At 45.4% G+C, this 15,313-nt stretch overlaps 1 protein-coding gene across 1 annotated transcript in view; it reads left to right on the forward strand.

The window, feature by feature from the left end:
• The window catches only part of PNPT1 (polyribonucleotide nucleotidyltransferase 1), a 91,384-nt gene that overhangs the window by 5,018 nt on the left and 71,053 nt on the right, over nucleotides 1-15,313 (forward strand). The window contains exons 2-8 of the mRNA XM_069768917.1: nucleotides 3,620-3,680; nucleotides 4,752-4,826; nucleotides 5,690-5,795; nucleotides 7,883-7,932; nucleotides 8,330-8,393; nucleotides 12,101-12,148; nucleotides 13,226-13,339. Of these exons, the coding sequence (XP_069625018.1) occupies nucleotides 3,620-3,680; nucleotides 4,752-4,826; nucleotides 5,690-5,795; nucleotides 7,883-7,932; nucleotides 8,330-8,393; nucleotides 12,101-12,148; nucleotides 13,226-13,339 (518 nt within the window). The remainder of the gene's footprint in view (nucleotides 1-3,619; nucleotides 3,681-4,751; nucleotides 4,827-5,689; nucleotides 5,796-7,882; nucleotides 7,933-8,329; nucleotides 8,394-12,100; nucleotides 12,149-13,225; nucleotides 13,340-15,313) is intronic.

Consider the following 15,313-nt stretch of genomic DNA (forward strand, 5'->3'; position numbering starts at 1 on the left):
CTGTGCCTCCTGTGCCAGTGTAATGTCACCAGGGCAGTGTGACGGGGATCACAGACTGTGATATAGCGCCCCCTGCTGTGCCTCCTGTGCCAGTGTAGTGTCACTAGGGCAGTGTGACGGGGATCACAGACTGTAATATAGCGCCCCCTGCTGTGCCTCCTGTGCCAGTGTAGTGTCACCAGGGCAGTGTGACGGGGATCACAGACTGTAATATAGCGCCCCCTGCTGTGCCTCCTGTGCCAGTGTAGTGTCACCAGGGCAGTGTGAAGGGGATCACAGACTGTAATATAGCGCCCCCTGCTGTGCCTCCTGTGCCAGTGTAGTGTCACTAGGGCAGTGTGACGGGGTCACAGACTGTAATATAGCGCCCCCTGCTGTGCCTCCTGTGCCAGTGTAGTGTCACTAGGGCAGTGTGACGGGGATCACAGACTGTAATATAGCGCCCCCTGCTGTGCCTCCTGTGCCAGTGTAGTGTCACTAGGGCAGTGTGACGGGGATCACAGACTGTAATATAGCGCCCCCTGCTGTGCCTCCTGTGCCAGTGTAATGTCACCAGGGCAGTGTGACGGGGTCACAGACTGTGATATAGCGCCCCCTGCTGTGCCTCCTGTGCCAGTGTAATGTCACCAGGGCAGTGTGACGGGGATCACAGACTGTAATATAGCGCCCCCTGCTGTGCCTCCTGTGCCAGTGTAATGTCACCAGGGCAGTGTGACGGGGATCACAGACTGTGATATAGCGCCCCCTGCTGTGCCTCCTGTGCCAGTGTAATGTCACTAGGGCAGTGTGACGGGGTCACAGACTGTGATATAGCGCCCCCTGCTGTGCCTCCTGTGCCAGTGTAATGTCACCAGGGCAGTGTGACGGGGATCACAGACTGTAATATAGCGCCCCCTGCTGTGCCTCCTGTGCCAGTGTAATGTCACCAGGGCAGTGTGACGGGGTCACAGACTGTGATATAGCGCCCCCTGCTGTGCCTCCTGTGCCAGTGTAATGTCACCAGGGCAGTGTGACGGGGATCACAGACTGTAATATAGCGCCCCCTGCTGTGCCTCCTGTGCCAGTGTAATGTCACCAGGGCAGTGTGACGGGGTCACAGACTGTGATATAGCGCCCCCTGCTGTGCCTCCTGTGCCAGTGTAATGTCACTAGGGCAGTGTGACGGGGTCACAGACTGTAATATAGCGCCCCCTGCTGTGCCTCCTGTGCCAGTGTAATGTCACCAGGGCAGTGTGACGGGGTCACAGACTGTAATATAGCGCCCCCTGCTGTGCCTCCTGTGCCAGTGTAGTGTCACTAGGGCAGTGTGACGGGGTCACAGACTGTAATATAGCGCCCCCTGCTGTGCCTCCTGTGCCAGTGTAGTGACACTAGGGCAGTGTGACGGGGTCACAGACTGTAATATAGCGCCCCCTGCTGTGCCTCCTGTGCCAGTGTAGTGACAGCTGGGGGTAAGCATTCTTCTTTATTGGGGTCTCAGCCCCATTACTGGGTTTTCCTTACGCGCACCTCATCACCTGTCCTTAGGGTGAGCAGTGAGGGTCCGGCTTCTGGACCCTTTGAAATTCTCCAGTCAGATGGCAGAGCTCTGGCGTCCCCTATGGTTAATGTGCTGCTCCCTTCATAGATGACTGGTTCTGGCGGTGCAGTAATGTGCTGTTTACATGGGGCTCCTCCGCTCAGCTGACCCTTGTCACCAGACATTTACCCTCCTTCCTGTGGGTGGGTGATAAGTTGTGATTACACAGAAATGCCTTTACCAAGGACAATGGTAACATCCAATTAAAGGGGTGGTCTGACACTAACTTTTATTTTAAATCCCCTTCGGTGCCTTTTCTGTGTTGTCTGCACTCGCTCTCCCAGGGGCTCTTGTGCATTGTTGGCACCCCGGTGCCCAGTCAGCACTGGCATCACTGTGCCCACCTACGTATGGATTGAGCATAAAGGGGAAGTCTGAGATCAGCTGCGGCCTGGACTTCCTCTTCATGTTCAAAACATCTGCCATTGCTGATTGGATGTCAAGCTCATGTGTCATGGGACTGCGAGTGTCGACACCGCTGGAAAGGCGCCGGAACTGGAGGGGAGTATGGGCTTTTTATTTTACTGTCCCCAAACATTTAGATCAAGGGGTAAGGGTTGTCCTAGTAGTGGACAACCCCTTTAACTAAAAACTTCCCTATTGTTCCCTCGCTATGCTGTTTTTTTTTTTTTTTTCTTGCCTACTCCGTTTGATTACAATTCTTTTGAGAATCCCCAGTGCATGTTGGGATACTCAGGCAAGATGTCATCGGTGGGTTAAAGGGTCACTGCTGCAGCCTTTGCCCTCCACTATGAATCGGAGCATCATCAGTGAAGTCCGTTTCAGGGCTGGGCTAGTCCCTGCTCTGCTGAACATTGCCTTTGTCAATTCCAATGCATGTCCAGTAGGATCTCATCACTGTGCAATATTCTTTTTAATGTTCCATGACTGCATTCCTTTGCCAGCTCTGATGAGTGATGGTAATTGCGGGGGTGGGGCTGGCCTCTGCTCACCAGGTTATTTTCTTTACAATACACACTGACAGTGCGATCTCTTGCCTGTTTGTCACTTCTCCATAGAGGCGGCGCGGGAGCGCACTGTCACTGTGCACAGTGATAAGATCCTACTGAGCATACATTGGAATTGGCATCCAGTGCATGCTCAGTAGAGCGGGGACTAGCCCAGCGCCTAAAATGAAGGTCACTGGTGGCTTAATTTCAGGATGGGGGCACAGGCTGTGGTGATTACTGCAGTCTCTGCCACCCGATAATGACTCATTTGCGTATCTCAGCATGCAGTGGGATTCTGAAACGAAGCATCAAAACGGAACTGGGTAAAAAAAAGGACTGCAGCACAGGGGGGCATATAAGAGTGACCGGGGGGCCATATCCATGATGGGAGGGGGAAGGGAGATGCAGGCACATGTAATATTCACTGCTCCCCTGTGAATCAACTCCAGCAGCTTCAGCACCGAAGTGATGGACATCGGGTGCAGTGAATATTACATGAGGCTAATGAGCGGGAGAACAGGACCTCCCACTGTCTCAGCAGCCAGCCCACACCAGCCCCCTGACACCACTCCAGAGCCGCCCCCCTCCTCTACAGCACAGCACACAGATTTGAATTATAAGACGCAACCCCCACTTTCCCAAAAAATTTGGGGGAACAAAAGTGCATCTTATAATCCAAAAAATACGGTATTTTTTAAAATAGTCTTGTCTGGAGTTCATTTTAAAAGGAGCCTGTCTCCCCAAAATTCAATTCAAAGAAAACCAGGTATCGGCTTTTATACCTGAGACCAATAACAAGTATAACGGGGCTTTACTGCTCGGTACAGCTTTACCTTTCCTATAGAAATCCATAGATGAAGTTGTATGGTGATGAGTCGCGAGTACTGAACTTTCTACCGCCCTCTCCCCCTACTCCCCACCCGCTGCCTGCCTCCTGTCATTAAAATAGTGGAAAACGTCTGCGATCTGTGCTACTGCTTTAGTGCCCCCAATAAAAATCTATTGTATGGTAATAGTTATATTAATATTTCTATGAACAAAAAAAACAATCACTTTTTAAGCTGATCTTTTGTTTTCTTTCTGCCTGCAGAAAATTAGAAATCACATCTGGGAAGTTAGCTCGTTTTGCAGACGGATGCTCTGTAGTACAGGTAAGTACAGACTATGGCAGTGGTCCCCAACTCCAGGCCTCGAGGGCCGCCAACAGTGCAGGTTTTCAGGATTTCCTTAGTATTGCACAGGGGTTGGAATCATCACCTGTGCAGATGATCACATTACCACCGATGCAATACTAAAGAAAACCTGCACTGTTGGCGGCCCTCGAGGCCTGGAGTTGGGGACCCCTGGACTATGGAATCTACATACACAGACTAAAGCAATGAGCCGGGCTATACTCTGGTATATGTGCAAAGTGTAAGAGCATGTCAACACGGCGGCCATTTAACAGACAAAAGCCAAAATGAGCATATACCCTGCAGCAAGTAAATAGTAATGGTGCATGTAAATAGCATGGGGTACTCAGTTAATGCTATTTGTAACATAAAAGCCATCCCACCAGTACAAGGTGGACACATCCGGACAGTCCTAACCCCTCTCTAGTATTAAAACCTTACCAGGTGTCAACCTCGGTGTGAATAATGGCAGAGCAAGGCCCCAACAAGCCACTCGTACAGATGAAACACTAAGCTCACAAAGGGGGCACACACCTTTTTGTACAAAAACGTACAAGAGATTTCAATTAGTGATGAGCGAACGTACTTGCATAAGGTGTTATCTGAGCATGCTCGGGTACTAATTGAGAGTCTTCTGCAAGCTCAAATAATATGTTTGAGTCGCCGCACCTGCCATGTCTCCAGCTATTTGACAGCCACAACACATGCCACGGATATCCTGTTTGTTAGGCAATCCCTGCATATGTTCCAGCTGCCGCGGGGACTCTGAGCATATCCGAGCACGCAGAAGACCCTCAGCACCCGAGGATGCTCATACTAGTATAAGGTGTCATCCGCTGGCTCATCACTAATTACAGCAAAACTAAGGAAATGAGCCGGACTATAAGCTGGTAAACATGCAAAGTGTAAGCGTGCGTTCACCCTCACAGACAAAAATATACAGACTATAGGACTGCAGTAAGATCAGGATGGCTAAGCTCACTCAGAATAAAATCACATTTTATTTATATCTAATGATATTAGGTGCAATGTATCTTATTTTTTTTCCAGCTAGGTGAAACTTCTGTAATGGTAACGGCCGTGAGTAAAACAAAGCCTTCCCCTTCCCAGTTCATGCCGTTAGTGGTAAGTGTGCATCAGACATGTCACTTCTGGAATTTAAAAAACTCCTAAAATGATCTGCATGAATTGTGTTGTGTCCGCAGTGGACTACCCCTTTACTTTGGACTAATCCCCAGCATTTACCTAAGTGCAGTTAGTCTGTTCTCTGGTCATTCAAGACCATGTTATAACAACGATATGTTCAGCGCTAAGTCTGCATTTTACAATTGTACGGATCCCGGTGGTTGTGAGTTGTAACCACTTCCATTCATCTCCGCACATTATTGTCGGCACATTCTGGCCTATGTTTGCTCTAGTTCTGGTATTTGCGATAGAGTCCTGGTTATATAGACGTTTATATGCGATTAAAGGAATATTCCCTTATCCCCTATGGTTTTGGGGGGTTTGATCCCTGGGGAGGACATATTGGTGCAGCTGCTCAGGGGCACAAGAGGTAAGGGGGCCCAGTTCTGCCTCCAAAGTAGCGAGCAGCTACTGTCATAGACAGAACTGTTGTACTACAAAGGGCCCATATATTGTCTTTGTACAGGGGGCTTTTCTGTCTGTGTCCACCACCACTGCTGGGACCCCCAGGAGCCCCGAGAACAGGGATCCCGAGCCCTGAGATGGAATAAAGCTTGACCTCTGCTCCGTTCATTGTCAGTGGGACTGGTAGAAATAGCCAAGGACAATGCTCAGCTTTTTCTGCAGTTCCGTAGACTATGAATACAGCAGAGGACGAGTATGCCCCTCCATTCAAGTTCAAAGCCCCGTAGTAATCAGCACAATATTCCCTATGCTGTGGATAGCTATCCTATTGACAGGGTACAGCTTGTGATTTTGGATCTAATCTTTTTAATGAGAACATTTTTATCTTTCCATTATAGGTTGACTATAGACAAAAAGCTGCCGCTGCAGGAAGAATACCTACAAATCATCTAAGAAGGGAGCTGGGCTCGACGCCACATGAAATTCTTACTAGCAGGGTTATAGGTACTTTAAAATGAGAGTAACCACCTTTATATGATAAATCACTATTATACATGAAAATAAGCATGTTTATAATATTTCTTATCAGAGAAATCTGCTTTTGTTTCTCCATCAGGACTGATCAGTCATTCTCAAAATTCTCAATTCGCAGGAAAAATCTGTATTCGGAGAAGACAGATTTCTACATTACGGAGAAGGCAGGTGCTACTGATAAGACTCAATGTAGACGGAAGGATGAGGAGCAGCTCTGCATCTGCCTCTTTCTCTCCCTCCTATCTACATAGCATATTATCCGCCATCTCCTATCTCACTAACGTCAAAATTTGTCCTCACTGAATACAGGTTTTACAGTGAGTTGAACATCTTGAGAATGACTGATCAGTCCTAGCAGAGAAAGAAGCCGATTACCCTGATAAGATATATTATAAATTTTCTTATTTTTGTGCGTACTATTAATTTATTATCTAAAACTTAAAATGACAGTTACTGTCACATGAACTGTTAGCGTTTTTTTGTGAAACCGGACCTGTCATTTCTCCGAACATGTGTGTTATACTGAATAATTACATTCCCCAATATTGTAATTCTGAAGCAGTTTTTCCTGTAAGTTTGCATAGTGCCGTTCTTCCATTACTATTCTTTGAAGTGTATAATAAATTGATCACTGGATATTATCTACTAGATGGTGGCCCGATTCTAAGGCATCGGATATTCTAGAATATGTATGTAGTTTATTTATAAAGATTTTAGAATAATATGAGTACACAGGATTCGGCCGGACGGGCGCGACCAATTAGCCAAGCATGGTTCAAATCCCGCGCCAATTCGCGGCCGGAGTGCGCCTGTTGCTGATTGTTCGCGGCCGGCCACGTAGTATATAGCACAGCCCACGTAGCATATAACACAGCCACGTAGTATAGCACAGCCCACGTAGCATATAACACAGCCACGTAGTATATAACAGCCCACGTAGCATATAACACAGCCACGTAGTATATAACAGCTCACGTAGTATGCAGCACAGGCCACGTAGTATATAGCAATGTGGGCACCATATCCCTGTTAAAATAAAAGAATTAAAATTAAAAAGTTATATACTCACCCTCCGGTGGCCCCTGGATCCAGCCCAGGCCTTTCCCTCTTCTCGCGCGCCGCTCGGTCCCAAGAGTGCATTGCGGCAATAACACGTGATGATGTAGCGGTCTCGCGAGACCGCTACGTCATCTCCAGTCATTGTTGCATTGCATTCTGGGGACCGGAGCGGTGTGCGAGGAGCGGGAAAGGCCTGGGCTGGATCCGGGGGCCACCGGAGGGTGAGTAATGATATTTTTTTTTTTTTGTTTTGTTATTTTTAACATATTTAACATATATAGGCAGCATCAATAGTAAAACGTTGGTCACACAGAGGGTTAATGGCAGCGTTAGCCTTACACCACATTATGCCACGGTGTAAGGCAATCCATTTAACGCACTGACTGCAGGGGAGTATGGAGGGGCCAATTTGCGGCCGGACTGTGCCCGTCGCTGATTGGTTGCGGCCCGCAGGCCGATCAGCGATGCAGGATTTCCGTGACAGACAGACACAGACGGAAGTGACCCTTAGACGATTATATAGATAGATTGGGGAGTGCGGGGTAAAGTCTGATTATGTCCAGCTAGTGCTGTGTGTCTATGGACAAACCGCTGCATCATTCTGAATGGTGACACCCAGTTGTCAATTTATTCATACGTTCCTAGAAAGAATAACCGGAGCGGCGCAGTGTAGAGCCGGAAGACCATACTCCAAAATTGTGATTTATTAAGGAAGGCAATTGTTTATGAACACAGACATGTCAGGGGAGGTAACGGTCCTTGTTAGCTTTATTTTCCCCTGTAGGTGACAGTGTTGCCATTTCTTGAGTCAGGCAATAGTATTTGGAGACTGTTCTCACTTGACGCAGCAGATGAAGTCTGTGATGGTGGCTCCAGAAATCTGCAGCAGGTTTCACCACTTGTTTGGGCGGCTTGTTTCATGCATGGCTTTGGTGCGGTTTCACAGAAGTCATTGTGCATAAAATAAACGCTAATCTTAAGATATTTTCTTTTCTTAGATCGTTCAATCCGTCCTCTATTTCCCGCTGGTTATTTTTATGATACGCAGGTGAGTGTTATCTAAAGGGTCTATTCACTTCATCATCGCGTCTCGGCACCTATGTGGGGTCATACCGTCATCAGGACTACTCGCCACCAATGTAGAAATGAGCCGCTTCGGATATTGGGGATTAAGAAAAAAAGTGATTGCTATATCTTTTTTTTTTTTTCATAAACAATAGCACTTTTGTCAAGCTGTCTCTGATATTGCACTTCTGCTCTATTCACTGTCATGAGTTTGATCTGCAATATCAGACATCACCCGTGGACAACAGCGGCACTCTCTCTTGGGGGGAGGAAAAGCATTTACCTGCTATAAACAACCACTTATAATAAAATCACACAGTTAGGTGTATGCATATGGATGTTAACTAATGATATTCTAATGTTTCTTTTTGCAACTGTAGATCCTGTGTAATTTATTAGCAGTGGATGGCGGCAATGAACCTGATGTCTTGGCAATAAATGGAGGTACTTACTTTTCAGCAATGTTTTTCAAGTTTCGTCCTATAATGCACTTAATAAGTTTTCCTACAGTAACGAGTTACAGGAGTTCACAAGTCTCTATCATGACCTACTGATTGGTAGGGACTGCGATTCTTCTTCCCGTTATTTATCATTAATGGCACCTAATTTATGCTGTCTGAACTATAGGCAGCATGACGCAGAGCCTGGCTACGCTATTTCAGCCAGGTTAGTTTTACTATTCGGTGTTTTGGAGAAATAATACTGTAAAGAGCTGTCTGATATCCGCTCATGTACACACATGGGAGAGACCTGTGAATCAACCTCTGGCCAGGGGCTACACCAGACTAGCTGGGTCCTTCCCAATAGCCCCCGTACAGCTTGTGAAACGTCTCTGAAACGCTGCTGTATATCACATAAGTAATACAGGTCCTTCTCAAAAAATTAGCATATAGTGTTAAATTTCATTATTTACCATAATGTAATGATTACAATTAAACTTTCATATATTATAGATTCATTATCCACCAACTGAAATTTGTCAGGTCTTTTATTGTTTTAATACTGATGATTTTGGCATACAACTCCTGATAACCCAAAAAACCTGTCTCAATAAATTAGCATATCAAGAAAAGGTTCTCTAAACGACCTATTACCCTAATCTTCTGAATCAACTAATTAACTCTAAACACATGCAAAAGATACCTGAGGCTTTTATAAACTCCCTGCCTGGTTCATTACTCAAAACCCCCATCATGGGTAAGACTAGCGACCTGACAGATGTCAAGAAGGCCATCATTGACACCCTCAAGCAAGAGGGTAAGACCCAGAAAGAAATTTCTCAACAAATAGGCTGTTCCCAGAGTGCTGTATCAAGGCACCTCAATGGTAAGTCTGTTGGAAGGAAACAATGTGGCAGAAAACGCTGTACAACGAGAAGAGGAGACCGGACCCTGAGGAAGATTGTGGAGAAGGACCGATTCCAGACCTTGGGGAACCTGAGGAAGCAGTGGACTGAGTCTGGTGTGGAAACATCCAGAGCCACCGTGCACAGGCGTGTGCAGGAAATGGGCTACAGGTGCCGCATTCCCCAGGTAAAGCCACTTTTGAACCATAAACAGCGGCAGAGGCGCCTGACCTGGGCTACAGAGAAGCAGCACTGGACTGTTGCTAAGTGGTCCCAAGTACTTTTTTCTGATGAAAGCAAATTTTGCATGTCATTCGGAAATCAAGGTGCCAGAGTCTGGAGGAAGACTGGGGAGAAGGAAATGCCAAAATGCCTGAAGTCCAGTGTCAAGTACCCACAGTCAGTGATGGTGTTGGTCCACTGTGTTTCATCAAAGGCAGGGTCAATGCAGCTAGCTATCAGGAGATTTTGGAGCACTTCATGCTTCCATCGGCTGAAATGCTTTATGGAGATGAAGATTTCATTTTTCAGCACGACCTGGCACCTGCTCACAGTGCCAAAACCACTGGTAAATGGTTTACTGACCATGGTATTACTGTGCTCAATTGGCCTGCCAACTCTCCTGACCTGAACCCCATAGAGAATCTGTGGGATATTGTGAAGAGAAAGTTGAGAGACGCAAGACCCAACACTCTGGATGAGCTTAAGGCCGCTATTGAAGCATCCTGGGCCTCCATAACATCTCAGCAGTGTCACAGGCTGATTGCCTCCATGCCACGCCGCATTGAAGCAGTCATTTCTGCCAAAGGATTCCCGACCAAGTATTGAGTGCATAACTGAACATTATTATTTGATGGTTTTTATGTTTGTTATTAAAAAACACTTTTATTTGATTGGATGGGTGAAATATGCTAATTTATTGAGACAGGTTTTTTGGGTTATCAGGAGTTGTATGCCAAAATCATCAGTATTAAAACAATAAAAGACGTGACAAATTTCAGTTGGTGGATAATGAATCTATAATATATGAAAGTTTAATTGTAATCATTACATTATGGTAAATAATGAAATTTAACACTATATGCTAATTTTTTGAGAAGGACCTGTAAAGTGTATACTGCTGCAAATGCACAGCCAGGCTCTGAGAGATTCTTGATGCCCATGGTTCAGACAGCATGCATGTAATGACAGGTTCCCTTTGAAGTGAAGAAGCTGCTAGAATGGCGCAGCAAATCACCTGACCAATAGAAAATTTATGGAAAAAACTAAAGCTCCGAGTTCATAGAAGGAGCCCACGGATCCTTCAGGATTTGAAGCGTGTTTGTGTGGAAGAATGAGCCAAAATCACACCTGAGCAATGCATGCGACTAGTTTCTCCATACAGGAGGCGTCCTGAAGCTGGCATCACCAACAAAAGCTTCTGTACAAAGTATTACTTACATTTCAGTAAACGTGTTCAATACTTTGTCCTTGTGTCATTTCTCATTATTACACAACTTAATTTATGGACATCTATGGTTTAATTTCTTTGCCTGTGTGGATTTGATGGGTTGTTATCGACAACTTAGAATTTCATGTGAATAGAACCTTTAAGAAATATATTTGCTCAGAAAATTTGTGTCATATTCAATACTTATATCACCCGCTGTATATAATTTGAGACATCATTTTGCAATAGCTATATTTTTTTTCCCCTGGAAAACTTGAAGTAAAGAGGTTCTCCATTCAGGACACTATTAAAGGTAATCTAAGAGCAGCATAGTATAGCATAAGAGAGCCTGGTTACAGGGATGTGTCACTTATTACAGTGGGTGCTGTAGTTTCAATGCAATCAGTTGTTTTATCAGCAGGAAATTATCACTGCTGTACTAGGTCTCATGGGCAGGCCAGTCAGGTTATTCTGTATAATCCCTGCCCCCACCAATGATTGACAGCAGTGTACACAGGTAGCTGCCAATCGGAGGTGTGGGCAGAGTTATACAGAGCTCAGCATTCTGACCACTGCTAAATCTACAGCAGAGAAAATGGATTCTATTAAAATTGCACCAATCAGTTCAGTAAGTGATACATCACTGGAATCAGCAAACAATGAAACTGGGAAAGAAAGAAAGCGCAATAGGGTCTTAACTGGTAGCAAAAAGGTGGCAGGAAAGGGATACACTCACCTTATATAGTTGCTACAAAGCTACATGTAACTGGCATAACATATATATCCTCTGATGCAAAGGCATCGGTCACTGGAAGGACCAAACAATACGAAACGATCGATGGGAGATGTCACTCCTGCGCTGCTGCTGATGAATCCACAATGGTTTCCAACAGAAACAATTTATTCATAAAACAGGTTTACAGGGTCAACGCGTTTTAAGGCCGCACAGAACCTCTTCATCAGGACAGAAACCTGGTGGAATCGCTGGAATCAGGCTCTCTGCCTCTACATCATTCTGCTCTCAGATTTCATAGCAAAAAACCTGCTGACCGATTCACTTTACCTACAGCTAAGAGCAGCCTAATGTTGCTTGTGGTAGATGACTTTGATAGGAACTGTATAAAGCTTCATTTGCCATGTGATGGCGCTGCAGGAAAATTGAGCTCTTGCTGCCGGTTCCCGGCCTAACATATTGTGATTGATATTTGGGGGTTACTACAGCAGGACCCCCAGTGATAAATTGTCACTTATAACTGAAAAGGCCTGTGCAAAATATAGCCCAAGTTGGAGAATCTTCCTTCAGTCATTAGATGCTGTGCCATATATATTCAGTGAATGCCATGATTTTCTTCCTTGACGTGTTATGTTTCTTTGCAGCCTCCGCTGCTCTGGCATTGTCAGACATACCTTGGAATGGACCAGTAGGTAAGATAACTGTAGCTCCACTTTCAGGTGACTTCAGAATATGCTGCCAGGTGTGCACATGAGGAATCTCACCATTTCTGGCCTAGATGTAACCTCTGTCCTGCATGTTTTAGCTTTTTTTCCCCTCTGCAGGCTCTATGCGCTAGACGCTACAGTAGCTTCTCTTTATGTATTCTCTCATTCCCCCACCCCCTTATCATCTCTCCTCTCCATGGACTTCTATAGGCAGCATGTGTAATTTGATTCTTCACCGAAGTGATCTGTAGTGAGATCTGAGCAGTTTTTGAGTGAATGATCAGTACAGGAGAGAATATAAGTGGGGGAAAAGAAGCATTTATTGTCTTATAAGATATATTACAAAGTTTCTTATCTTAATGTTACAATACTGGTGAAGCAGAGCTGAAATCCAGTGGCCGGAGGAGCATTAGTGGAAGTCCTTGGAGGTAGCAATAGGAGTTGTGGGAAACTATTCAGAGAGAAGTTGGAACAGTCTGGGTAAGACAATTCCCAGGAGCTGGAGACTGGAACTAGACACAATACTCGAGCAATGAGTGAGGGATCAATGTGGCTCTAAGTAGGCCCAAACAGGAAGCAAGATGGCTTCGATGGGTTCCGAATCTGCCATCTTGGTATATAGCGATTGCAGAACACAACAGCCTCTTCTAGTGGTAGGGAGTGGAAATGCAGCACAGTTGCCAAGGTGAACAACAGTAACTGCTAGTGGTCAATTCTCTGAAGGACAACAGGAATCCTGACACTTAGCTTGTAGTGTTGATTTATGAAAAAACTACAATTACTCTTAAGATTTTAATGGAAGTCAAATCCCCCCCCCAAAAAGCAGCAATGCCTGAATGGGTGCAAAACTCTCCTAAGGAAACTGTTAAAGCTTCCTATCGGCACATCCGAAAAAGTAAGGCTCCTTAATTCACCAGCTATTTTTCAGCTCTCTATGGAGCCTTTCTCAAGCAGCAACTGCATAAATGTGTACACCCCAATATATATTCTGTAAAGTCTAAGTAAATTGTGATAAGTGAAATGAATACTTGGCAAACATTTTACTTCATTTTGTCCTTTTAGGAGCTGTTCGAATTGGACTGATCAACGGAGAGTTTATCGTTAATCCTAACAGAAAAGAAATGTCAACAAGTTTATTGAATTTAATAGTCACTGGGTCTTCCCAAAACCAAGTAGGCGAGTGTTTTGTTTTTATCTTGGGGCAGATTTAATAAGCATCCACAATAAAGGGGGGTCAATTGAAACTTGTATATGATATAGAGTCATTACAAATAGTGATCTATTACAAGTGTTTATTTCTATTAATGTTAATGATTATGGCTTACAGCCAATGAAAACCCAAAAGTCATTCTCTCAGTAAACTAGCATAATTGACAAAAACACCTGCAAAGGCTTCCTAAGAATTTAAAAAGGTCCCTTAGTCTGTATCAGTAGGCTCCACAATCATGGGGAAGACTGCTGACTTGACAGTTGTCCAGAAGGTAGTTATTGACATACTCCACAAGGAGGGTAAGCCACAAAAGGTCATTGCTAAAGAAGCTGGCTGTTCAGAGTTCTGTATCCAAGCATATTAATGGAAGTTGAGTGGAAGGAAGAAGTGTGGTAGAAAAAGATGCACAAGCAACCGGGATAACCGCAGCCTTGAAAGGATTGTTAAGAAAAGGCCATTAAAAAATTTGGGGGAGATTCACAAGGAGTGGATTGCGGCTGGAGTCATTGCTTCAAGAGCCGTCACACACAGACGTATCCATGACTTGGGCTACAAGTGTCACATTCCTTGTATCAAGCCACTCATGACCAATAGACAACGCCAGAAGCGCCTTACCTGAGCCAAGGAGAAAAAGAACTGGACTGTTGCTCAGTGGTCCAAGGTGTTGTTTTCAGATGAAAGTAAATTTTGCATTTCATTTGGAAATCAAGGTCCCAGAGTCTGGAGGAAGAGTGGAGAGGCCACAATCCAAGCTGCTTGAGGTCTAGTCCAGGAAATTTTAGAGCACTTCATGCTTCCCTCTGCTGACAAGCTTTTTGTAGATGGAAATTTCATTCTCCGGTAGGACTTGGTAGCGGTAGCAGTGCTACAGGCTGATTGCCTCCGTGCCACGCCCCATTGATGGAGTAATTGATGGAAAAGGAGCCAGACCAAGTATTGAGTGCATTTACAGAACATACATTTCGGGTTTTAAAATCATCTTTCAAGCTGGTGTTATAAAGTATTGTAATTTACTGAGATACCATATATACTGGAGTATAAGCCCACCCGAGTATAAGCCGACCCCCCCTAATTTTGCAACAAAAAACTGGGAAAACTTATTGACTCGAGTATAAGCCTAGGGTGGAAAATGCAGCAGCTACCGGTAAATGTCAAAAATAAAAATAGATACCAATAAAAGTAAAATTGAGACATCAGTAGGTTAAAGGGAACCTGTCACCCCGAAAATCGCGGGTGAGGTAAGCCCACCGGCATCTGGGGCTTATCTACAGCATTCTGTAATGCTGTAGATAAGCCCCCGATGTTACCTGAAAGAGGAGAAAAAGACGTTGGATTATACTCACCCAGGGGCGGTCCCGCTGCTGGTCCGGTCGGATGGGCGTCTCTGGTCCGCTGCGGCGCCTCCCATCTTCATTACAAGACGTCCTCTTCTGATCTTCAGCCATGGCTCCGGCGCAGGCGTACTTTGCTCTGCCCTGTTGAGGGCAGAGGATAGTACTGCAGTGCGCAGGCGCCGGAAAGGTCAGAGGCCCGGTGCCTGCGCACTGCAGTACTTTGTCTGCCCTCAACAGGGCAGAGCAAAGTACGCCTGCGCCGAAGCCGTGGCTGAAGATCAGAAGAGGACGTCTTGTAATGAAGATGGGAGGCGCTGCAGCGGACCGGAGACGCCCGTTTGACCTGACCAGCAGCGGGACCGCCCCTTGGTGATTATAATCTAACATCTTTTTCTCCTTTTTCAGGTAACATCGGGGGCTTATCTACAGCATTACAGAATGCTGTAGATAAGCCCCTGATGCCGGTGGGCTTACCTCACCCGCGATTTTCGGGGTGACAGGTTCCCTTTAAGTGTTTTTGAATATCCATATTGAATCAGGAGCCCCATATAATGCTCCATACAGTTCATTATGGCCCCGTAAGATGCTCCATACAAAATAGGCCCC

This window comes from Ranitomeya imitator, chromosome 5, assembly GCF_032444005.1.
Source record: "Ranitomeya imitator isolate aRanImi1 chromosome 5, aRanImi1.pri, whole genome shotgun sequence".
In the NCBI taxonomy this organism is placed as follows: domain Eukaryota; kingdom Metazoa; phylum Chordata; class Amphibia; order Anura; family Dendrobatidae; genus Ranitomeya; species Ranitomeya imitator.